The sequence below is a fragment of the Brienomyrus brachyistius genome, chromosome 9, assembly GCF_023856365.1.
Source record: "Brienomyrus brachyistius isolate T26 chromosome 9, BBRACH_0.4, whole genome shotgun sequence".
Taxonomy (NCBI): Eukaryota; Metazoa; Chordata; class Actinopteri; order Osteoglossiformes; family Mormyridae; genus Brienomyrus; species Brienomyrus brachyistius.
The window spans coordinates 27,596,639-27,622,401 of NC_064541.1; the positions used below are offsets into that span (position 1 = coordinate 27,596,639).

General features: G+C 49.1%; 1 protein-coding gene across 1 annotated transcript in view; it reads right to left on the reverse strand.

Moving 5' to 3' along the window:
- Positions 1-1,423: 1,423 nt before the first annotated feature.
- The window catches only part of LOC125748586 (RNA-binding motif, single-stranded-interacting protein 3-like), a 157,891-nt gene continuing 133,551 nt past the window's right edge, over positions 1,424-25,763 (reverse strand). The window contains 7 exon segments of the mRNA XM_049024886.1: positions 1,424-2,435; positions 3,423-3,550; positions 4,987-5,076; positions 9,139-9,249; positions 17,221-17,271; positions 21,074-21,170; positions 23,324-23,367. Coding sequence (XP_048880843.1) covers positions 2,432-2,435; positions 3,423-3,550; positions 4,987-5,076; positions 9,139-9,249; positions 17,221-17,271; positions 21,074-21,170; positions 23,324-23,367 — 525 coding nt within the window. The 3' untranslated portion in view covers positions 1,424-2,431.

Genomic DNA, 25,763 nt, shown 5'->3' on the forward strand with positions numbered 1-25,763 from the left:
CCCCTCTACAGCTGCGAGTGTGAGTGCGTGTGCTTTTTGCATTTTAAAATTAGGAGAATCGATCGTAAAGCTTCGGAACAAGGCACTCGAGAAACGATTTAACTGTAGTATTCGACTGCATGTCTCAGAGTCAGCTACTCAGAACATCTCACACAATCTCTCTCCTACCCATCGTGCCTTGCAAAGAGCTGGTGTGTTCCTTTCTCCTGCTGCGGTCCTCTGCTTAGAAGAGGGCCGTGATTGTTCAAACTCCTGTAACGTACATGACGAGCGGACCTCGTCCTCCACAAGGTGAAAGCACAGCGAAGCAGGTAGGGAGTTGCTTGCGGTTGGCTAGGAGAGCGGCGCTTTAGGGACCCGGTGCCCATCTCCAGGAGACGCCTCGGAATCCCGTCAAGACGCTTTCCAGCCAGCCTGCGCCGGCCTCAGGCAAAGCGGGCGCTGGGTGGCATTGTTTCAGAAGAGCCTAATTAGGAGGAAGCAGGCGAGCGCTGTAGAGAGCGACATCAGTACTGGGGCGTGAGGACGAGCCTCGGGAAATAAAGTCACCTGCCTGGAGGTGGTGAAGGGGCAATAGCAGGAAGTCCCACACTGATGGGCAGCCTTCCGCTGCCCCAGAGCTAAGCTAACCAGACAGCGGGAATGCGCTGTTCTCATTACCGAGTATTTCCTTAGAACGTAAGGATGGGAAAAGATGAGGTAGCTGACGTACAATTTAAATACACAGAGGTGAACCCTGGACAGTTTCTCTCTCTGACAGAGGTGGAAAAGCTTGTGTTTTTAAGAAATGAATCATGACGAAGCCGGGGGGGGGGGGGGGGGGGCGGGGGGTTAGGGTGGAGGTGGGGGGAGGGGGTTTCCTATGCAGCTGTAAGTGGCTGTCCAACACCGGCTAGCCAAGGGGACGGGGAGGTCGCAGGGAGGCACACAAGGCGCGCACCCTTGGTGTTAAAATCCCCGGTGATTGTCCCGTAGCGTGGAGTGACTGTCCCTTCCCCTGACCACCCCCATCCCAACCCACCCAACAGCAGCACACTCCGTCCACACCCGGCTGTACTCTGGCTATACTCTAGCTATACTCTGGCTCTGCTGGACTCAGGGCCTGGTGCCATCGCCACAAACCGCCAGTGGAAGGTAGTATAAACCTAGATCGGGAACGAGCCTCCGGTCCGGCCATCTAGGTCAAGGTTTAAAAAAAAAAAACAGGAACACAGACAACAAGGAGAACAACAAAATAATAATAAAAAAATACTTAAAGTAAAAACCTCTTTCTCCTCCTCATCACTTCTGGGTGTATCTTCATCTTTGGTATAAAATAGGCCATCCACAGCCTGCATTTGATTCACAACTAAGAAAAAACTACAGAAATTGTCAACAATTTCTTTTAGCTATTGCTTTTGCACAAATAGGTTTTAACCATAAGCTTCTATCTACATCTGCAGTTTGCTGATTTAGCTTTTTTTTTCAATTCCTTTTAGCTTTTATTTACTTTCATTAGTTTTTTTTTTTCTTTTTTGCAATGTGACAAGCAACGCAGGCTAAAAACATCATGTAGCTCTTAAAAAAGGTCGCAGGTAAAAAGCACTAATGCCGTCGATAGCAGTTCTGCCGCATAAAGTGAAATAAAAACAAACTTAAAAAGAGAAGAAACGTTCTGCACGCTTTGCGACAGGCCACGTTATGCTGACGCTGCAACTGTTCCCTGTTCTGGAAATCTCCGAGTCCAAGATGGCCGTTTGTCCCCCCACACGCCCCACCATAAGCTTCCTGGTTGCCACTGATGAATAAAGTTCACTTCTAACAAAGAAACAACTCCTCTTTTAAATCTGTACAGCTTATTCAGTATTTTTTCAATCTCTCTCAGCTCATCTCTGTTTAATATCTTGTACCATTCAATTGGTCCAAGCGACTTTCATTCATTAGATTTTTTTTTTTTTTTTTTAACAAGACGTGTGACTGATCGCTTCCGGAAAAGTCTCTGACGTCCTTGAAATTAAGGCAATAAAGATTCAAGAAAAAAACGTAGCTAAAGTTCTCTAGAAAACTAAAGTTTAACACAAGTAATAAAAAATGAAAAGGAAGAGTAGTTTAATATCAGAGGAAGACAACTTTTCTCAAACTGGCTTCCTCTCCTAATTTATAAAACCTCACCGCCTCTGAAACCTACCAGCACGTTCTTTTTTTTTTCTTTTTTTTTTTTTATATATTTTCTATTTTTTATTCAGGAAATTTTGTGAAGAAAAAAATTCAGCCTTTTTGAGGCTTTCAGGCTACTAGACTGCAGCTCACGGCTCTGCCCATCACAAACCTCCTTGGCCGGGCCCCGTGGAAAATGAAGAAGTGTCCTTTTGGGGGCTGTGCAGCCCTCCCCAGCACCCCCTCCCCCCAACTCAAGGCAATGCAGTCCCAGGTAATGCCCCTCTGTCCCGTGTTATCTGGGAGGGGAGAGGGAGAGACAGCAGGTGAGAACGACTTCTCAGCATTGACCAAATACACACAACATCTCGACTTTTCTCTGCTAGGCACCAATTTAAGGGCTGCAAACCTTAAGATACAAAGCATTTTAACATAAAATGTGAACATTATGATGGCAGAATTAATTACCATATTATATAAAGTGGATTATGAGACAGAAAATAACCACATCCATCCATCCATCCATCCATCCATCCATCCAACTACTGATTCTGGGCAGGGTCACAGGGACAAAGAAAACCAATTTCTTTGCCTAAGGAAAGCTCAGTGGTCCTAATATGCTTAATCTGGAAACTTTTATACATGTTGCCTAAAATTAGTCTTTTTTGTTTTAGTTAAGCCATTGACTCCGGGTTTGAGCACTGTGATTGGATGGCAGGAGCTACAGTGGCTAATGAGTTAATCCTGACCCGAGAGTCTTGGGTCCGAGACCCAGGATGGAGTTCTGTACAGGGCACAGCACAGAGCCTGTCCGGGCGGGCTAAGCCTGGAACAGGGCCTCTGCTCCATAGGCGTGTTAAATTAAAATATCAAAGTCAAGTATTAATCGATCGCAGGGGAGCGACCTTGGCACCCTTTAATAAATCGCAGCGTAAACCACTGTGACAGTGTAATGGAAGCGGGCGAAGTGAAGGTCACCATGACTGCCGTGCATCACGTCTCGTTAGCGAGACGGCAGCCGGGATCGATGTGGGGGCCGGTGGAGGGGGGGGGGAGGGGGGGCTCTCCGGCATGCCAGCGCTAATTAAGGGAGCTGTCGATTCCAATCTGCATCACTGGCGACGGGAGCTGGGCTATGGCAGCAAATAAATTAACCAGGCCTGGGGTGGGAGGGATGCTCTTGGCTGCTATGCCATGAGGTATGAAGGCGGAATAGCGTGCAAACGGGCTTTTTGATTCTGGGCTCAGATACTGCATCCATCACCTGTGTGTTTGCAAATACTCACTTCGACTGTTGGTAGGAGTAGACGGACGCATGATCAGTGGCGTTCTCCACCTGCAGCGGGGGCTGCGTACCGCCAGCGTCCTGCGAGGAGGGGGTCACTGTCTGGGGCGAGGCATCTGCCACCACTCCCTGCACAGGGATGAGGTTATGGGGGTCACTCCCCCCCAAACTTATACGACTACCTGTCCTGCACTGAGAAAAGTGAAGCCCTACCAAGTTTCCCTTAAAAAGGGACTATATCACTCAGGAATCATGGGAAATGTGTCACATCTATCCCTTCTTATAGGAGAGGTTCATAAGACTCCTGTGAGATTATTCTGGGATGGCTTGCTATGCTGTTTTAAGGCTCTGCACCTGTCTCTCGCTAAGCCGTTACTGAGAAACATCTCATGTTAGTCTGAGCTTTGTCAGTGTACCTTATCAGGGAATGCTGCCTGGCAGGGACGATGTGCATCTGGCTAAGTTTACAGTACATTTGTTACGAGTCCTCCCATCTGCTAGAGGGCAGCACCTTTTAGCTAAAATAGTTTTGGCCTGGCGAGGGCTGGTTTTTCCTGGGTTTATGGTTCTATGTTAGAAGCTAGAAACCCTCTCCCTTCTAGCTGTGGTACATGCTGCTGTACATCTAATACAACCTCTCAGACTGTAATAGTCTCACCTATCAGTATCATGTAGGTATCAGAAAACTAAATATTCAGATCAGGTGGAAAAACAAGCACTTTGGGAGTGTTGATGCGGCCCCTAGTGGACTGTCAGCCACAACAGCATGGTAATCTAGAGTGTATTTAAGTGGCTCCACTCCATAAACGGAGAAAGGAACTGCATCAGAGATCAAAACAGCTGACAGAAGGTGGAGATGACTAAGGATTCTGAAACAAGATTCTCTTCATCGTTCAGAAAAAAAAGAATGAAACTTCTTTTTATTGTCTGATGGCAAAGGTCATGACAGCCACAGCACCATCTGGAAAGCTGTCATAAGTGAACTCCGTGCCACACTCTGCCAGCGCCCCCTACTGGCCTGACTGAGGCATAATGAGAAAACACCAACACATCCCCACAGAGATGGAAGAGCACTAGGATGTTTCCATGGAGATGAGACATGAAGAAACGTAAAGATATTCCCACAGATGGAAGAGCATCAGGGTATTCCGGGGGGGTGGGGGTGGGGGGGGTGGCCAGGCAGCAGAGCTTGCAGTTTTGTTACGCCAGGAACAACCGGATGGTACTGATTTACAAACCAGACCAAGTAAAACAGAGCAGCACCTCCTCAGAGTTCTCATGCTGGGGGGGGGGGTTATTCAGTAAGCCTCCAGAGATGCTCGCTGTTGTCACACATAAAACGTTCTTCTTCAACAGCAAAGTTTAGGAGCATCACCTCACCTTAGCAACTGTCTGAGAAAATAACCTCAATATATAGTTATCATGTAAAATGCAAACATGGTTTTCTTAAAAGAAGATGTGTGTTGGGGTGAGATGCCTCTGAGGCCGCTGGCTGTCCCAGAGACACACGGCAGATATGGGAGAGGTGAAAGGTCAGAGGGCGGAGGTCGGCACAGCACACTTACTTCGACTGGGACGGCGGAAGGAGGCACAGGAGTGTACTGGGGAATGTACGTCCCTTGCATAGGTGCAGCTGCGGCCGCAGCGGTCATGTACTGCAACAGAGAGACAGCACCATCAGGGGGCAGTGGTGAGCTGAGGATCGCACACAACTTAGCAACATGGACCAACGCCATACAGTCGTGTCCCCAGGGACTTAATTAAAACCACAAGCCCCAGGTTCGATATAAACTGAGCAGTCAGCTTCTTGTTGAGACTTTGTGCTCTTGTCTCCTGTGACGTGTTTGAAGGCTTCGTTTCATAACCTATTTATCAAGTTTTGTCTTTCAGTCTCATGCTCATAATCCTGTTTTTTGTATCTTTGGTTTTGGTTTCAATCTCTTTGCACTGATTCCAGTTCCAGGGCACTTGAGTTCCCCCCAAAATCCCGGAACCCCCCCCCCCCCCCCCCCCCCGCCCAACCACCCTGTGAAGTCAGTGGGCCCAAACCCAGGCAGCTGCCTGTTTCCAGCTTAACTGGAACAGAACTCCCGTTCTGGAGCGCGTTTCGTCTGTGCTCTGTCCAATCGTGCAACTATAAAGCCAGTTCCAGTGAACCTGAAGTCTGTTTGTGAGCATCAGACGTTTTCAACATTCTATTGTGATTTTAAAGAAAATAAATATGACAGTAATACTATAAGAGGTGTTATCCTGTTTACAGTTACTCGTACAGTAATACGCTGTGAGACAGTCCACTGGGGCATCCTGCACACTGACAGCAAGTCACTGCCAACTCAAATACCTAGAAACAAAATTCCTACAAACTCACAAGTCGCATGTTTAGTGTTTCATTTGTCACACCAGTGCAGAGCATGCAGTCGGAGGAATTTAACAGTGAGCTACAGATGTTCTGCGCAGTCATAGACGTACAGCTGCACTACAGACAGGAGTCTGATTGCGGTAGTTATACTGATGTCCTGTGATACTTGCCCTTTGACCCCAGAAAAATCAAAGCCTCGGATCGCTGGAAGAATCGTTCTACGGGTGTTTGGAGGCCACGCTCACGGCCTCGCTGTTACAGCACACATTTCCCCACAGCCGTGAGGAGCGATTTCCTTTACGGTTTGTTGGCGGCCGGATCCCTCCCCCCCATGGCGACTCCGGGCCACGCTACCGAAGTTCGCAAGATGCATCCGTATCATTATGGCATCGCTTTATGGCAGGAGCAACAGGGCGCGGGAGACGGCAGCTTCAAGGAGACCATTCTGGAGCCAAGTTGGAAGGACGAGAAAAAATAAGGACAGGAAAATGTTGATTTTCATATTGCCTGTGGAAATGCCAGTGTATGTATGGGGGGCCTAGTGCGTGTTTGGGGGCGTGGCTTAAGGACCTCTGGGTATGGTCAGGCAGGTGACTGGATTCCTTTTAACAGGTGTAATTATTTCTCCCCGAGGTCCATCAGCCACACGGTTTGGGGTGGGGGGGGGGGGGGGGGGGTTGGAGGGTAGCTGATGGGGGGGTGTCATTCTCATGGTCACGATTATACTGTTAGGTCCGGAGTGGAATCTGTCAGTTGTGCACCCCTGCATTGATCACTGTTAACATTCCGCTTTTTGTCCTCTCTCACCTCAGCATGCCGAGCCACACACATGCCCCCCCCCTCCACTCATCCGCCTCCCCTGTTGTTTTCTCTGCATTTTCCCATCTTGCAGAAATGGCATTTCCTGAGCCTGCACTATTTCTGAATAAAACAATTCCTGTTTTCGCTGCTGTGTGGATCTTAAAGTCAGTGTGCGGGTTCTGAGTGCTCCCCCCGCGTACTAAAAATAATCACCCAAGTACAGAAACATCCACACGCCCCCGCTGCGAGGCTGCAGAAGATCAGAGGGCTGCTTGATGTACCTGGAGGCTACCTTCCTGTCTCTGGGTGGAACCTGGGTGAGATCTTCACATACAGGCCCAACACCCAAGGGGCACAAGCTGGCTTGGCTTCAAGCTCAAAGGTCGATACAGCACAGGAGAAAAGATCTAGCCGCCATTGACCAAGCAGTTTCAATGAAGCTTCCTTAGTCTTTAAATGGACAGAAGTGTTGTCATTGGTGGAAGGAGGACTAAGAGAACTGTTCCTATTGGCTGAGCTGCTTGTCATTAATTCTCTTTTACAAGTAAGATAGGGTGACTTTTGGGCTCGGTAGCTAAGAAATCAACCAAAAGCAATATAAAGAAGCGCTGTAATGGAACCCTAGTTTGACAGCTGGCAATTTCCCATAAAGCATCACTGGATGACAGGTTGTTAATGGCAACAAATGAAATCCAGTCTTTCTCTTGTTGTGTGTCTGTCTGTCACAGGTGCCTATGGAAATGCATGAGAGAGATCACCGCAGATGCAAGCAAACTTACAGAAGAGATCTCTCGAGACCGGCCCCTAACTAACCACCCAACTAAGCTCTAACCAACCTTACTGACATCGGGTTGCAGAAACAACCTCGGCTAAGCAAGGGATTAAAACATCTTCTTCTGCAAACATGGGGGTGGCAGGAAGGGAGGAAGCCAGTACAGACAGGAACGGGCTATTCGACGACAGCCGGATTTAGGTAGGGGGGGTTAAAACGAGTCCCAGGATGCGACAGGTTCTTACGCCAGTCGGACACAGGGGGGGATCCTTGCTGAGTAACAGTGCAGCACTGACAGTTGTATGCATGGAAGCCAACACCATATGCTGGTATCAAGGAACAACAAGCAATAGAGTGTGTGTGTGTGTGTGTGTGTGTGGGATGTCCTCAGAGTGAAAGACAAGGTGAGAAGATGGCTGCCACCATCACACGTTAAACACGAGTTGGCGAGGCTGCCTTAGGCTGTATGTTCTCCGTCAGATCAGACTGCTTATAGTTCTCTCCGGCTCGGGGCTTGATCCCTTCCCTTACGGACGGTCGACGTTCAAATAAAGAACCCTCTTCTTCTGCTCTCTCCACACAGGGAAGGAGCGGCAGCTCTCTGAAGGTCATGGCTCCATAACAACAACAAAATAGCCCATGATCGGTGTGGTGAGCAGACAGCGGACAACACCCCGAGTCCCTGGGAGCAGCAGCGGAACGCTAAGGAAAAAACAAGCTCAGGAGCACAGTAGGGCATCCCGTTGGGATGTGATGGCAATGCTGAAGGAACATCAGCTTCCCAGATGGGACATGGGAGGTGAAGGTGTAGCGGGAAATGAGGGAGGGAGAGGCGTGGGGAGAGAAGAACAGCTTCCCTTTTTCACGGCTTTCTTCTGGTCCTTTCGCAGGAAAGGAAAGTAGAAGAAAGTGGCAGTAGAGCTTTCTGGAGACTCACAGAGTCACAGCCCAAGGGAATCGCGGTTATATTCCGGCGGTGGCGTATTAGGAGGCAGGAACGGGGCACAGCTGCTGGGATGCGGTTCCACAGATACTCCGGATGCTCTGAGGATTCTTGAGGGCTTTTACATTTGGCTCGCAGCCAAACCTGGTATCCTAACAAACTGGCAGCGGGAGTAAGGCGAACAGACTTGCGTGAAAGGCAACGGTACAGCTATGTAAGTCTCCACAGTATAAGCCAAGCAGCAGGCGCTCGTGGTCCACCTCTGCTCAGCGAGAAGGCAGGCCTGGCCTGATGTTTGTGTTGGCGCCACCGAGCCTTTCCCAGAACCATCGCTACGTCGGCCTGCTTTATAACTTCGAACAGGTATCGCCCCCGCCCCAGTTCAGCTCTCTCAGAAGGAAGTCAGTTTGACCAAAAGCTCATAACACCCACCCAGACAGGGGAAAAACACTGCGCTGTGACCAAATGTGCTGAAGGTGAGTCCATCCTTAATAATATTTAGAAAGTCATGAACGTGGATGGGGTCAGGTGCTCCTTGGGAGAAAGAGTGCATGCTGCTCTTTACTCTACCACAGTTGTTAATTACTCTGCTGAATAATTATTTGGACAGAAGCAGATGTAAGTCAATGTCTGACTGGAGGTACAGAAAGCCCAGCTCTCATTAAACAGCTGCTCCGCCACCCTTCTCTAATGCAACCTGCCAGCCGCCGCAGGGTCAACGTGACCCCAGAAAGTGCCCCTTGAGGACCAGAGCCAGAGCTAGACCCCGGAAATCTCATCTGCAGGTGTGGAAGAGTGGGCTGCCGGACAGTCACACAGTTTATCTCCAGCATGATACTCACAGTTCCTGTAGTGCCCAGAGAGAGATGGTTCATCTGCTGGGTCAGGGGCCCAATCAGGCTGGCCGGCTGCATGGACATGGTGTGTTCCATGGCGGGTGTGATCACAGCACCCTGGTGAGAGAGAAGGAGAACACCTGTGATGGCCTGGGACAGAGGACAGCATAGAGCCCCCCCCCCCCCCCACCCAGAGGACAGCATGGAGCCCCGCCCCCAGAGGACAGCATGGAGCCCCGCCCCCAGGGGACAGCATGCAGCCCCGCCCCCAGGGGACAGCATGTGCATGACATCATATCAATCAGGATATGTGGTTTCAAGACACTGAAAGTCATCAGAACCAAACTGTTGTTTCTGAAACTCTCATTTTATTTCACTCCATTATGACTCCATAAGTAATATTTTAATTTCTGTGCTTGCAATTCGGTAAATGATATTGGCTGAGAAGCTCTAGTCATACGTCTGCCTATAGCCACAGCTGCGCATTCAGTGTAGACGGGGAACAGCTGGCTCTATCGCCATCTAATGGCAGGTAAATGCCAGCTCACTGTGCAAAATTAGTCTGAACAACAGGCTAAGTGGTCTGCTTATCCTCTCGTAATGGACAAAGGAGCTCTGTGTGTTTCAGGCTGTGTGTGGGTGAGTAATTGAGGGCTGTGAATGCTTAGGAAGGTCTGTATGTGCGTGGATGTTGCTGTGGGTGGGCCATGATGTGCCGTTCCTGTTCACATGGGGGAATCATCGTCCTACACGGTCCTGGTAGAACTCCTCATATCAGAGATGCCAGGGAGGTACATTCTTCTTCCAGGCCTCCTCGAGTGGACGGATGATTTAATGCCACCCTAACACTTGTTCTGTGTAGAGTTCTGGAAATGACGCATGGCTCACTTAGCCTTTAAATGTATTTAAATATATATTCCGCGGGTGTTTATTTTAAAGGCAAACCGCAGCTGTAGTAGCAGCTTATGGAAGACGCACCACGTTTTCCACAGATATAATGAATATCGGGCTGAAATGCTGAGAGCGATTGGCTACGGCTGACTGCCAACGTGAGAGTACAGGAACGGGCCGGGATTGGCATGCAGAACCGGGTCAGATGTCAGTCATCGCCCTCATACGGAACACACGAAACTCAGTGGCATGAAAGGAGCCCAGGGTCGCCGCAGTACTCGCAATGCATGCGTGTGTAGGCGTGTGCTTCCTTGTGCGTGCCAAGTGTAGTTTTTATTGACTGCACCTAAATACTGAGAGCTGTCGTCAGTGTGACTCTCACGTCCCCACTGCACGGCGTATCCACGGTCGCTGATTAATGTCAGCCCTAGACTGGCTAACAAACAGACTGGTGACAGCAGACTGAGCAAGACTCTGCAGACCAGCAGAGGGCAGCATGATCTCACGTCTTCCTATTAGATAGCGGTGGCTCGCTTGGTCTCGCCGAGCCACACAGTTGCGCTATTGAGCTGGAAGAAGAGCAGACCGATCTATTTTCTTTCCTTTTCTTGGGGTGGGCGGGTGGTCAACTCCATATCAAAAAACAAGGAGACATCAAACACGATTGAGAGTTTGTAGATTCAGGGCTGTGTCTCTATTTGCCTGTGTTCCTGCGTGTTTGGGTTACCACTGAAAAGATCCCCTACGGAAGACATCGACTGCGCGTTTCACATTCCGGCAGCACCGTAAGAAACTTGAAGAACACGGAGCGCCTAAGTCTGCAAGGTCATCACCAGAAGGCGGCGGTGAATTCCAATGCACAACAGATACAGTCAGAAGCCATATATAAATACACCATGAGACCTGGTTTAAAGGTCAACCAGTTGACAGGAATTTAAAAGCGCAAGATCTCAGCGCAGTTAACCCGGCCGTGGAAAAGCGGCAACCATTCCCGCGATAAACTTGGCTGACTGATATCAGCAGCAGCAGTAAGGCAGTAGCAGAAAAGGACGCAAAAAAAGAGAGGATGGGGTTCGGGTCTCCTTCAGGGTCCACCACCTCCAAAGTCAGGACGCCAACTCAAACACGCACACACTGCAAACTCAGAAGTTTCAGCCGGCGCCCCCTTGTGGCGCACTGGCAGCTAGGGCAGGTATTTTCTCCTTCAGGTATTTTCACCAGGTTTCTGTGTCGCTTCTCCTCAAATCTGAGTAGATGTGAATAAATGAAAGATTCTGGCAGGGTAGGGGGGTGCTGGCAGTCCTCAGGTAGTCAGAAAAACAAACAGACTTCAGACAGGATATCAGGCACCAGGCGGCTAAAATCGTTTTCCACATTCGGGAGTAAATGGAGGTTGCAGATGCCACTCGAAAATGACTTTTACACACCCGCTTGCTGTACTGACGTGGGCTGCTGGACGCGGAGCAACGCAGGTCGGGCTTACGGAAAGCGGCCTTGATATGTCTGCTCGGCGCTCGTCAGACATGCTCCTCTTCCTCGCAGTAAATTGACATTTCTGGATAAAGAGGAGCTTCAACTCGCCACCTGCACGCGACGCTCATTCGCCGTTCGTGCTGTTCGGGTCGCCCGAGCTGCGTGATGCTTCAAACCCAGGACCCGGAAAAGCACCGCGCCACCTTACTATGAAGATCACAGGAGACAGCAAAATCACCTGACTCCTGACAAAAAATATATACCAGCTAGCTCACCATTAACCAAGTAACGCAAGTGATATTTAACTTTAATTTTATCCTTCGTCATTTTTCACTAAAGCAGGTCAAATTAACCAGCCTCATGGGCTGAAAATGACAAAAACAACTCTACCTTGATGCAATATACTTCATGTAAGGTGTTATTAGGACAGCGTAGGTGACCGGTGGATGGCATCCCAGCCTGCGAGGTCACTTCCTGTCCCAGCTCTTGGTCTGGAGTTTGCATGTTCTCCCCGTGTTTGCCTGTGTGTGTGTGTGTGTGTGTGCAGCCCAAAAATGTACACTGAGGTGCATCTCTACGTCATCCATAGTATGGGAGAGCCTGTGATGGTCTGACATCCTGTCCAGGGTGCCTCCTGCCCAGTGCTGACTGGGACAGGCTCCAGGCTTGCTGCGACCTTATACCAGTTAAGCAGTTAAGGAAAACAGATGGACAAAATGGCACTCCTCTTACCAGCTGAAGATTAAATGCACGCCTGTAGTGATGTCTTAGCTACTGGCACAACGTAGCACATAGTGCTGCCCTGGTGATAAATTACACGGTTAATGTCAGGCCACCCTAAGTGCAGTCGGCACGTCAATGCAGCAACGACGCCACCACAAACATGAGCAAGTCCTCCTCACTACAGCTGAAGTTATTCTGCAGTGTCTTATCTTCGCTGTAGGATCTGGCTGAGGGTCTGATGCTCCTTCAGCAGGTAGCCTGCACTCCGTCTTTGAATCCGCTGCGAGTCCAAACAGGCATCGGAAACGTGCCGTCATTCTCGCAGCATGCTTTTCCAAAATACAGCTCGAGCTGGTGGAGACTAATCTCCCGGGGCCGTCAGTGAAGACAGTAGCGCATAAGCATCGTCCATGTTTTTTTTTGAGCCCTACAAAGAAATATTCAACCAAAGCTGGCCTTCAGGGACCCCCAGACAGTCCACAATTTTGCTTCCTCACAGACAGTCCACAATTTTGCTTCCTCACAGACAGTCCACAATTTTGCTTCCTCACAGACAGTCCACATTTTTTCTCCCTCTCCAGTTAGGGAAAAAAACATGACCTGTCTGGGGGGTCCCAGAGAACCGTGTTGGGAAACACTGAACTAAAATAGTGTGGAGAGGGAATGGTTACTTTCAAAGCCACAGATGCTGGGACTGTATGGTGCTGTCGATCACTGGCTGGTTTAATGAGACGGCAACAGGTGCACCAGCTAACAAGACGTTGATTAAAACTGTCTGTACCTCAGAATCCCCATCACTGGGATTAAGGCGCATTGAAGGGCTAAAACACACCTTCAACCCCTGCTGTGTCACGGTGGCTCCGGCTCTGATGAGGAGGCCCAGGGATAAATATGGGCTCATATTCAGAGACTGACTCCATTCCCCCGCCTCCTCCCTCCTCCCCTCCCCGTCCTCACTCTGCAGCTCTATCCACAGGCGGCTCACCGCTTACCGGGCCGTGGGTGGAATTGAGAGAGAAAGACTCTCTCTGCGAGGGCGCCACACTGCTCAGGGAGACACACGGACCGAGAAGTGGGAGAGAGCCAGTGGCAGGAGGTACCGCGTTTGAGGAGACGCGTGCTACTCCGTACTCCGCCGGCTGAGTTAGTGGGGGCCTCGCGCTTTGAAAGACCTGCGAAGACTTACAGAAGGCACTGGTTTGTGCATTTCAAATTGGGGTCAAAGAGAAACGAAAGCCAAAGAAATGGGCATGAATAATACAGGAGTTTCAAATCGCGATGGTGCGGTTCCGCATGGTGATGTGCATAACAGCCGGTAAAAGAGGATTCCTCAGCTCGGCCATGGGATGGTTTGAGGGTTCAACGGGCAGAGCCTCCGTCATGCGAGAGTCCTGTGATGTGGATCTCCATTTCAGGTGCCAAACTTGAGTTTCAGCTTCTTCTGGTAACTTGCCAATGGCCAGCTTGCTGTCGGTGAAGAAGTCAAAAGACAATGGAGGGGGGGCTGGAGACAGTGAACAGGAATGCTCGCTGTCACCGCACACCCGCACCACTGCCCGCCGCAGAACATCTGCTGTCACATCACAGAAATCCCCAAACGGCTCCCGAGCAAGAGCGAGAAGCAACGCCGGCCGATTTAATTGCTTCGTTATTTCTGTCGGGAATATTAAGAGCCCGTCAAAATCCGGTTTATGGGGATTTTCAGGCCACCGTGTTTGTGCTCGATACAGAAAGAGCAGCTCCCACTGACGGTGTGGTTCCTTTGCGATAAGAAGGCGTACTCTAGCAGGACTCTTCACGATCATCCCCAAAGACAAAGGACTTAGTCGAATGTGGGCACAGGAATCCCCCACCCACTGCCAACGGCACTCTCCTTGCGCTCCCTTTTCATCCATTTGTTTTTTCGGCACGTGCCCATGATCCAAACCCGGCATCCCGTGAACGGCGCTGCTCAGGAGGTTTCCGGCTTTCAGATCCAGGCCTCCTTTGTTCAAGTGATCCCAAACACAAGGCTGGACTAGGGACACACATTCATGCCGGTTTGACAAAAACATGCTTAGACAGAGAACAAAGTAGACAGAAAAAGGGGGGGGGAGTGTTCCAGCTTGTGGAACATTCCAGCATTCCAAGGCTGCGGTCCTGCACATTTTCACTGTCCAGTTTTGTGCCACAGTGCCTCTCCACTGGGACCGGGGCTGCTGTGACCGTACGCACGATGCGGGGATAGGGGAGTACAGCTCACTAATCATATAGTAATCTACAAGAGGATCATGGGAAATCTTGGGGTTGTGGTATGAGCAGTTTCCTGTGCTGGAAGCAGCAGAAGGAGCATGTGGGTGATTGAGCTGGGGGGGGGGGGGTATGGGGAGGGTATGGATCTCCGACAGGAGCAGGCCATCTGACTGCTCTCCCTCCTTACGTTCCTGCTTGAGTAGTCAACGTACATCAGTCCCATGCATGCACTAATGCATTAGTTATGCAGCAAGGTTGAAATCTCTGTTGCATCTACAGGGAGTCAGGAAAGCGGGCAAATGCAGATTTTCACCAGTGAACTCGGATACAACGGTTACTGCGCACACATTGGCCAGACGGTCCTGTCATGGCCGACAGGTGTGAAACCTGTAGCAGTCACACCACAGTAGCTGTCAACAGCAGGGACATGCATTGTGAACTCCATCAATGTTTTGTAAAAGCACACTGCCAGAAAGGCCCGGTAGAAACACTATGGACTCATGGTCGTTTCTGGACTAAGGCACTTGTCCTTCTCATCTACTCATTAAAAATTACCACAGGGGCCTCGATCAAAGCTGAGAAGCATAAACAATGAGAATAGCTGGCTTCCATGTGGAGCAGTTAGAGAGCGGCATGCAAGTGCTTCGTTTCCGGCTGAGGACTCTTGAAATCACAAACTGCAGACTTGACTTTGCCAAAATGACAAAAAAGATTCTCTCATTACTGAGCCTCCATTGTGCTCCGTCCCAGGGAATCTGGGCCAGGCCCACTCTGGTATTGCTGAAACATTCTGCCATCTGCTTGCTGTCCAGGCCCAATCCAAATGGTCTGTGGCAGGAAAACAATTCTGCTCACAGAACGCTCTTAAAAGATCACTAGGATCGGAAAGAATAAGAGGCAAGGAAGAGAGAAGTCAAAAAGATAGGAACTGATGGTGGAAAAAGGCAGCTGGAAACCCTTTGTTTTTGCCGAATTCATCCTAGGAAGATCGGACTCCCGGGGATGCAGGTAACTGGCAGGAGAAGCAATGGGACCAAGAAGTCACAGCTACAGTCTTCTGGCAGGCTTAGGAACATAACTAGGAAAGGTGATGGTGAGGGTCTCTAGGGCAAAAAAGGAGGATAGGGACTGGCAGACTTACTGGGGATGGGGCTTTCCATTTCAGCCCCCTCACTCCATTTTAGGGCTTACAGTTCCCGCTTACGGATAGAGTCAACAAAACAGTGGGAATGGGAAGTAAAAACTGCCATTTCATGAAAGATGTGAAAAGAAATAAATTTTGGGAATGTTGGATCATGGAATATATAGATGCTGGGGGGGAGTGAGGATGGACATTGGTGGGTGAGAAAGAGTCGAAGGCATTCGTTTAAACCATTAATCATGATCCAGGGATAAGCAGAGTCACTTAACTCTCCCTCCCAAAATTGTCATCGCCCTCCTCCATCTATCGCCCCCAGGACATGGAGAAAATGGTGCTAATGAAATTTAACACTTGGGGTTTTTCGGTATAATTATGAAGTTTTAAGGCTTCTTCGAGAATGCAGTACATAAATCTGCCGCCCCAAACTTCATTGTTTCCATAATGGAAATATGAAAATAGCAGTTACTGGACGATTTGAAAGCCTTTGCCTCAGCAGGTAATCATGAACTATCTTGCCGCTACCTAAATATGTTTACTCAGTGACAGCTCTGTACTCAGAGCCTCATACTGATGCCACATCAAAGGACAATCATTAAAGACAATCACTGAAGACCATGTCTAAGGACAATCAGCACAGACCATCACTGAAGAATACATCAAAGGACAATCAGCAAAGACCATCACTGAAGACCATGTCTAAGGACATCTCTACTTCCTGAAAAGCTGTAGGAACAGCTAAATGAGACTGACAGTGTTCTCAGAGTAACAGGCATGATTCACAGCCCGCTGGAAATGTGTGCGCCGCATGATTGGCTGTGCCTACAGTGTACCTTTTGAAACAGTTCGCTTGGACGCCAAAGTTTGTTTTGGATTCCATGAACAGCTCTCACCCCCACGTCACCTGCCCTCTGAGATTCTGCTAACAGGCAGAGTCCTCGGCTCTACAGGGCAGAAACGCGATCAGCGTGGAAAGTACTGTGTAACTCTTCCAACATACTCTGCAGTCTGATGGGAACCAGGTGGTCTGAACTGGACTCTCTCAGGGAGACATGAGAGAAGGAACCAGGCAGCTGGTACAGTACTGCTGGTATAGTAACACTGGTAGTGTAACACTGGTAGTGTAACACTGGTAGAGTTTTGGTGGTATAGTATCAATGGAATCAGTACTGCTGGTATAGTAACACTGGTAGTGTAACACTGGTAGAGTTTTGGTGGCATAGTATCAATGGAATAAGTACTGCTGGTATAGTAACACTGGTAGTGTAACACTGGTAGAGTTTTGGTGGTATAATATCAATGGTACAGTACTGCTGGTATAGTAACACTAGTATTGTAACACTGGTAGAGTACCGGTGGTATAATAACACTGGAAGAGCACTGTTGGTAGAGTAATACTGTTGGAGTACCGCTGGTGGTATGGTGGTTAGGGAATGGAAACAGTGATTGTTAAAAATGGAAATGGGGCAGCATGGTTCAGTGTTTAGAACATGGTTCATGTTCCAGTGGTTAGCACTGTTGCTTTACACCTCTGGGACCCGGGTTTGAGTCTCTGCTGGGATTCTGTGTGCGGAGTTTGCATGCTGAGATTACACACACACAGACACACGCACAGACACACATGTACTTACAGTTGGTTGCATAACATATTGTTGGTGAGGCATCCATGACGTACTCTGGACCTGTGGGCGAGATATTGTCTGTGAATGCTGACCTCCTCGAAACCGCCTCTCTCTGCCAGTGCTCTCACGATGAGTCCGGTCTGATAATTACGCAAACGAGGGCGGCAGCTTTGTCAAAAGCTCACCCTGGATCCACTTCACATGGTTTTTACTTCCATCTGCATGAACTTACATGACTAATTCCACTTCACAAAAGGCATTTTTAATGAAACATAGATATAGTGCGCATGTGTGTGTGTGTGTGTGTGTGTGTGTGTGTGCATGAGTGTCTAAAGCTGTTTGCTGCTGACCTGAGGCATGTAGAGAAGCAGAAAAAGTACAGACTTCACTGAGCTGGAAAAACTTACAAACTATAGGAACTTCACTATTGTGTGTGTGTGTGTGTGTGTCTGTGTTTACGCTGACTTCATGATGCGTGTAGACAAGCACAGAAACAACAGGCTTTGTGGAGCCAGACAGACTAACAAACTATTTGAGCATCACCGACGTCTGCTCTCTGTGTGTTTCAGTTGGGTAAACACCAGCCTTTCGGATTCGTAAAAAAAAAAAAAAAAGTGTTTTTCTTCCAGCGATCTAAGATAACAAATAAAGCACGTATGTCTGTCAGTGTCAGAGGCTCTGTGAGGACCACTGCAGTCTCACGCGTGACTCCTGCCCTCGGTGCCGTTTGGGACCCTCCCCTGTCTTCTCTCCTTAGTGGCTGTGCTCCTCCTCTGGATCATCCAGTTCCCTCCCACACTCCGAAAACATGCAGTGTCTAAATTGCCCGTAGTGTGTCAGCATGGGAGTCCCACGATTGAGCGGTATCTCATTCCGGATTCCCTCTGCCTCATATCCGGTGCGAGAATATAATCCAACGACAAGACACAGTACTGGGCAAAATGGATGCATGGGTATGAGCAGGTTACAGCCTTATCAGGTATTTCTGACTGATAAAATAAGTATGTATTATTATTTTCACTATTACTTGTAAATACCACTGTGAGCATATCTCTGCGTGAAACATTGTGCGTTTGCGAGAACGTGTGTTGAGCTGAATTCAGTCCAGAAAAACCAAACACAGCAGCATAATATCACATAATGCAATAATACACCAGGACCCATTTGACCTGGATAAGCGATTTTAAAGTGGATGGATGTTTGGAATGTAAATAATATTTTTTTACTTGAATAATGCAGGAAGGTCACAGAAATCAAAGCAGGTTTCGGCTGAGGAAAGCTGACATTATCTTGGGCAGTATAATAAAGCCTGACATCCTGTTTACGAACGTCTTTGTGCTCCGGCGACTCTGAACCCATGGACTGCGGAGTCTGCGAAGTTCGCCTGAGAAAGATGCCGGGGACTATCTTCACAGTAGAATCACTTTCTATAACTGTGAGAACCTGCAACATCTGACCGCCAGCCACAGGCCAAAGTATGCCATGAGCGGATCGGACCCAGCTGGCCCCGATTAGCCGACATCCTTTGGGGTTTAAACAAGGCCGGTTTGGCAGATTTCGCAAAAGTTGAGGTGGATCAGGCATGCTCACATTCAGTTGTTCACGGGATTTTGGGGGTGATGGAGTATAAGACTTGTAGTTTGTTGCATATGCATTTTGTCTTAGGGCTCATATCCAAATTTTGTGTTTCAATAATAAAGGCTTACAGTCCAATGAATCCTTGCTACCTTTCTTTCCTGGTATGGTCGTGCTGGCTTGGTAGCTAGCTAGACCAGACATGGTCTGCACCACGCCACATTAGGTCTGCAAAGGACCACCGGGTAACAAGGAGATATAAACGCAGGCCTTGCAACCACATTCCAGCACTCGGCACTTACTTGATGACACCGTGACACGGACGACAGCCCTGTGCCCCCCCCGCTCGGTAGAGCGGGCTGCCCAGTGGTTCGAGAAATGAACTGCCAGACCATATGGTGACGTGGTCAAGTGGGCAGAGCCCAGAGAGGCCCTTCTGTTATGCTAGTAATCAGGGCTCTTAACTGGAAATGCCTGAGTGATATGCCATGCCGGGACATTTAGCTTGGTACTTATGCAGGCATCCAGTGGTTACAAATGAACGTCTGTGGCAGGTTAGAGCCTGCGTTCTGCCACATGGGCTGCATGGCACAGTTAAGCAAAATGAAGACTGAAGATCCCAAAAAAATTAAGATATCCTGCCTACCCTGCTGTCTGTGATGCCTCTACTACCTGTGATGTCCTTCCGGCCCGCCCCCCCCTTTGTCCCTGTGACGTCTCTCCTTCTTTCCCTGCTGCTGTTCCACTGTTCATCCTGCCATCAGAAACAGCGCCAGCACCTGCCTGCCATCACCTGCCTGCCAGCACCTGCCTGCCATCACCTGCCTGCCAGCACCTGCCTTCCATCACCTGCCTGCCATCACCTGCCTGCCAGCACTTGCCTGCCATCACCTGCCTGCCACCACCTGCCTGCCAGCACCTGCCTGCCATCACCTGCCTGTCAGCACCTGCCTTCCATCACCTGCCTGCCAGCACCTGCCTGCTATCACCTGCCTGCCAGCACCTGCTTGCCATCACCTGCCTGCCAGCACCTGCCTGCCAGCACCTGCCTGCCAGCACCTGCCCGCCCCCCTAAATTGAGACTCAAGTCTTGAAACTGGGACAGTGTAAACTGGGATCTTGCGATCTTGCCATCTTGCTCATTTGACTTCCCCTGCTGCCCCCTGGAGGATGGGCTCCCCCTTTGAGTCTGGTTCCTCCCAAGGTTTCTTCCTTCTTGGGAGTTTTTCCTTGCCCCTGTCATCTCTGGCTTACTCACTGGGGACTTTGGGCGGGGATAATGTAAAGCGCTTAGAGACAAATGTGAAAATGCGCTCTACAAAATTTAAGTTAATTGAATTGAAAATACTGAATGGAAAAACAATGCAAGCATATACAAACTCAACAAAGACTCAATGCGAAACAAGAGAACATTCTGGAGCTTAACCGTGTGGAGCTTACGTGCAGCTTTATCCTGATCACCTCTGTCAGATCTCCCTTACAGTACCTCATTCCCTAAATCTACTCAGCTGATCGTACAATGACTATACCAAGGAAGCCAAACCAACTGGGTAGCGTTCATTAGAGTATCTGCTGCCACAGAGCTGCTCTCATTCCCCTCCCGTTCTACGGCAAGAACGAAGGACACACTTAATGCTGTGCTCAAAGGCACAATTAAACAAATGCACTACAGCCATTTATACACTCAATGGCTTTTGCTAAATCAGTTTATGGAGGGAAGACTGTTCATTTTCAATCCTGAGGGATTGAACCTGGGTTTGAAACCAGTGCTCTAGGAACCTGAGATTAAAGGAAATATTTAAAGGTTCATTTGGGGAAGAGGGGTTTAGGCCCTGTAACAATTAATAAAGTCCCCTTAAGACATTTAAATGGTATTAAACTGCCCAGTAGATGTTTTTGTCCAAGGTATCTTACAGAGTTAATAATTCTGCTCATTTTTCAAGCCAGATACTCAATGAGCAAATTCAGGCTGATCACCCTAACTTTAACATTTTGGAAGTGCAGCTCCTTGAACACAATATCCCCAGCTGCCCCCCTGACCTTAATAAAACAGAGGAAAGTTCCAGAAAGCTCACAGGATGGGGTGCCAGGAGGGGAAAATAAAAACTGAACTTTATATTCTTTATAAGATCATAGCCGCCTTTGCCTTGAGTGCCAAGTGAGAAAAAGGCCAATATTTCTAATATGGACTCATATCTTTGAGTGAAATCTCTCACACAGACCCACAGGCACAGACACACACACACACACACACACACCGGCATACAGCAGCCTCCTTGTTCCTCACCTGATATGTGGAAACAGGTGAAGCAGCAATGAAGGGCGTGATGGAGGTCTGTGCGATCATCCGATTGGTGGCAATGCTGTAGGGGGAGGAGTAGAACCTACAGGAGGAGACAGAGAGCGAGAGAGGGTCTGTGATCATCCAGGGCCAGGGTAGAGCAGGCCTACACAAGCACTAGCACAAGATGTTCTAGGATTCAGGACCAGCTTGGAATGTTCCAGAAAATATAACATTCAAGACTAAACACATCCTAGTACTACAGGCACTGTGATCTCCCAGGCCAAAAATAGCCTAGAACTACAGGCATTGTGATCTCCCAGGCCATAAACAGCCTAGAACTACAGGCACTGTGATCTCCTAGGCCAAAAACAGCCTAGTACTACAGGCACTGTGATCTCCTAGGCCAAAAACAGCCTAGAACTACAGGCACTGTGATTTCCTAGGCCAAAAACAGCCTAGAACTACAGGCACTGTGATCTCCTAGGCCAAAAACAGCCTAGAACTACAGGCACTGTGATCTCCTAGGCCAAAAACAGCCTAGTACTACAGGCACTGTGATCTCCTAGGCCAAAAACAGCCTAGAACTACAGGCACTGTGATCTCCTAGGCCAAAAACAGCCTAGTACTACAGGCACTGTGATCTCCTAGGCCAAAAGCAGCCTAGTACTACAGGCACTGTGATCTCCTAGGCCAAAAGCAGCCTAGTACTACAGGCACTGTGATCTCCTAGGCCAAAAACAGCCTAGTACTACAGGCACTGTGATCTCCCAGGCCAAAACCATCCTAGTACTACAGGCACTGTGATTTCATAGGCCAAAAACAGCCTAGTACTACAGGCACAGTGACCTCAAGGCCAAATACAACCTAGTACTACAATCACTGTGACCTCAAGGCACAAGTCTAAGACACTGTGGCTTTCAGGATTAGCTTGGAATATTCCTACAGGCATTGTTACCACCAAGACCAAAAACAGCCTAGTCCAACAGGCACCACGGCTTTCAGGACAAGAACTGTCATTCGCTGGCAAAGCAGCCTGATGAGTCTGAGGCTGTTATCCAAGCAACTCTCTTTCACATGCTACAGACAGTGCTCCACCCAATGGTCAGTCAGAGAACATCAGCTTAATGCTGAATGAGACATACATGGTTTACATGTACTGCTTATAGGCCTGGGAACAAGGCCATGTCTGTGCCGTACTTGCATGGAAATCGGAGGCTATGTTTCCAATGGAATCCCGATTTCCCCTTAGCATGAGTCACTGACCAGGGGACCTGGAAAACTAAGCTTATAACCAACACGGTAGCACAGCACGCCACGGTGAATGGGCAGAGGGCTGCGTGACATGTCTCAGCATGATGGGAAAGATGAAAATTCAGCCAATTAAAAGCCAAGGAAGCAAATGGAACAGGATAGACAGGCGTGGGCGGTCCCACACTGAGGATTGTTTACGCGTTCCTCCTTGGCATTAATCATTACATTTTTATTTTGTCTGCTACTTCAGTTCCAATAAATGCAAACAGCTTGGATGTTAATTATTTAGCTCGCTAACTGTCTCCGGTACGACAGCGCTAATTGTCAGCAGGGTTCACCACTCCATAAAATATGATTGGTTAAGAAGGGGCATGGATGTGTGAGGATGCCAATCGAGAGGGATCGCCGGGTCATGTGGTGCGTGAGTGTATAGGAAGGGCACCATGTTGAGCGACGACACGCCAATCATTGTAACACAGAGCCAAACATCACGGACGCATTGAGGAATTGTGTTTCACATGTGTTCCTCGTTAATGAACATCTTTGCCCTAAGCCAGAACAACAAAGGCATACGCGAATATCACCCTGAGAGCTAGGGGGCGTCCAAGTCAAGGAATGATGTTCATTTTCATAAGTACTTGATAAACAGAAACACTGTGTCTTAGAATGACTGTGGAAAGGTGCATCCATGCCAGTAAATAAAAGGAGAGGAGAGATGGGGGAGAAGGAGACATGCTGGACAAGAAGGAGGGAGAGGAGGATGAAGGTGTTTTTGTGCTGTGTGGAGATGAAGAGAGTCTCTGGAAGTCCTAAAGCTCGCAGTTATTTACAACCCATCTAATGGGCTTGAAACCACAGCATAGTGGAAGAAAGAGGGTTATGGATCAGGGGTCACGGGTTTGCTTTTTCAACCCGTCCACAGGAGCAGGATCAAGACTTTTCCATGGCAGGAGATCAGGAAGGAGGAGGGGACCGACCCGCCAGACGGTGGGGGGGCCTTACCCATTCTGCATCGCTCCTGGATCATACGTCAGTGCCATGCCGGTCTGGAAGGAGAGAGAGACAGGAAGCCAAGAAATCAGACCAATGACATCAACATACGTACCAATCATGGCCTGTACACTCTGCCAGAACCGCTTATTCTCCCGAATGGACTGGAAATACGATGTTGTGGAACAATTGTTTGTGATTTCGTCATACAACCATTATTTGGGTTTCACGTGGCCGGGGAGAGTACTGCTCGTGCCAACGTGGCTGTCCAGGTCATACAATTCCGCAGGAAAATCCCAGCACTTCCCTTACTGTTCGCGGTATATTAGACATCACCAGATCCCAGGTCGCAATGAGAGCCAGGCTCTTATAATCGCCAACCCATTGCTGTGGAATCCAGGCTGCCCCCCCCCCCCCCCCCACACAGAGAGTCTCCGGGGGGCAATAACTACATTTTTACCCTTTAACAGAGTTGCTGACGATAGCGAATTTCACCCCCACTATTCCTCTTAATTTCTAGAGAGACCTGCGTGGAAAACGAACTCAGGCTCTGGAAGATATGTGGGACGAGCCGTAAATCTCCCCTTGCCAACCATTGCTCTTCTAGAAGGATCAATATGGGTGGAGCGTATCGCCCAGTCACTGGCCACTAGGGGGCACTGTGACTGTCTCCTGGTGGGTCCCTCAGACAGCTCAGAGCTGAAGCTGATTGCTGTTGTCCATTTGACATCTGACACACCTTGGCTCATGCAATGCTGCCATCACCCTGCAATGCCCCCCCCCCCCCCGCCCGCCCACCCAGACATCTTCTGTGACGTTAAGATGAGGAGATGAGAATGTGATGTTTATGGCATATGACAAATGAGATGCCAGAGGTACACAGTAATCACATAACAAACGCAGTGAACACATGACAAGCATGTAGTGAGCACATGACAGGCACACAATAAGCACATGACAGACACATAGGAACACATGTCAGACAGACAATGAACACATGACAAGCATGCAGTGAACACGTCAGGCACACAATGAACACGTGACAAGCATGTAGTGAGCACGTTATAGGGGTGTATAACGCAGTCAGGTCAGGCATGTTGCAATCACACGCCAAGCAGAAGGCAGACGCCGGTGCATAATGAGCCTGGGGCGTCAGTCGGCAACACTCAGCGCCAGGGATTAAAATCGCAGTGCTGTAAATTGTGTCTGAGGCTGGCAAACTGCTGACAGCAGCACTTTACTTTTCCTTTTGTTCTGTCGCGACGCTGCTAGCTGCTCCACCCCCCCCTCCCCCCGCTTTTGGAGACAAATTGCAGGGGCCGGGCGTCTGAAGCGGCCCCACCGGGCCCCTGAGTGTTAACTCCTGCCTGGAGATGGATGAGGGCCTCTCCGATAATTACTGTCGTGCAGCCGCACTGGAATCTCATCCCTCCGCGAGCGCCCCCTGCAGGTGCACCTGCGCGTACGTGCTCCCCATTTAAGGGCCTGTCGTGGCGATATTTCAATGACGCAACAGTGTCGTGTGACTCCTCCCTCATGTGACCATAACTCACAGGGAAAATATGGAGGCGGAGTGGGGCGGGCAACAGACACGGAGGGAAGGAAGCGTGTTTACGGCCTAGCGACCTAGCGATTCCCACATGACTGCAGAAAAAGCCACAGCGTGCTCCGCCGGGTGACTTTGGGGTGGCTTCTCAGCTGTTAAAAAACCAATTTGATCCGTTTATCACCAAAGACACAAAAAATTCATAAAGTAAACGGAGACGACTGGGGGGGGGGAAAAGCAAAAGTCAGGGCAGCGTTTACGTTTAAAATGCTTGATTCGCGCAGCTGTTACCACGACTTGCCTTCAGGACCAATTCAGGCCAGCAGCGAGTTCAGCATTTAGCCGGGTGCATTTGCATGTTGCGAAAATCGCATTTCTGGGGAGAGTGTTCTGTTGTCATGCTCAATTCAACCAAGCAGTCATCCCCCATATGTGCTACTTCTCTCACAGCTTGTTTTTTTTGTTTTTCCTGTGAACCAATAACACTGATAGCTGCCTTTGGGTCCCCCGCAAAGGGTGGAGTATCTTTCCCAGAATTCCCTAGTGTTGGAAGCAGGCCAGCTGCATACATGGAGCCCTGATCTGGATGGAGCTTGTCTGGGAAAGGCGGGCGGGGGGTGGGGGGTTTAGATTAAATGACTGATTGAGATGTTCAAGTCTAAATGTGGCCAGATGTCAGTGCTCGTTAAGAACTGGTTTAAAATGGGGAACTAAGGGCCAGGACTCATAATCTCACTGTTGTTCTTGTAAAAGACTCATATGATTTCAATTTCAGGCTGGGCTCCTACAAATGCAATTGCTTTAGTTTTCAGAATGTGGTGGGGTGTGTGTGTGTGTGTGGGGGGGGGGGTAATGTGTATATTACATTGGTTAAAACTTTTTTATTCATCTTTCTAGTCCCCACAA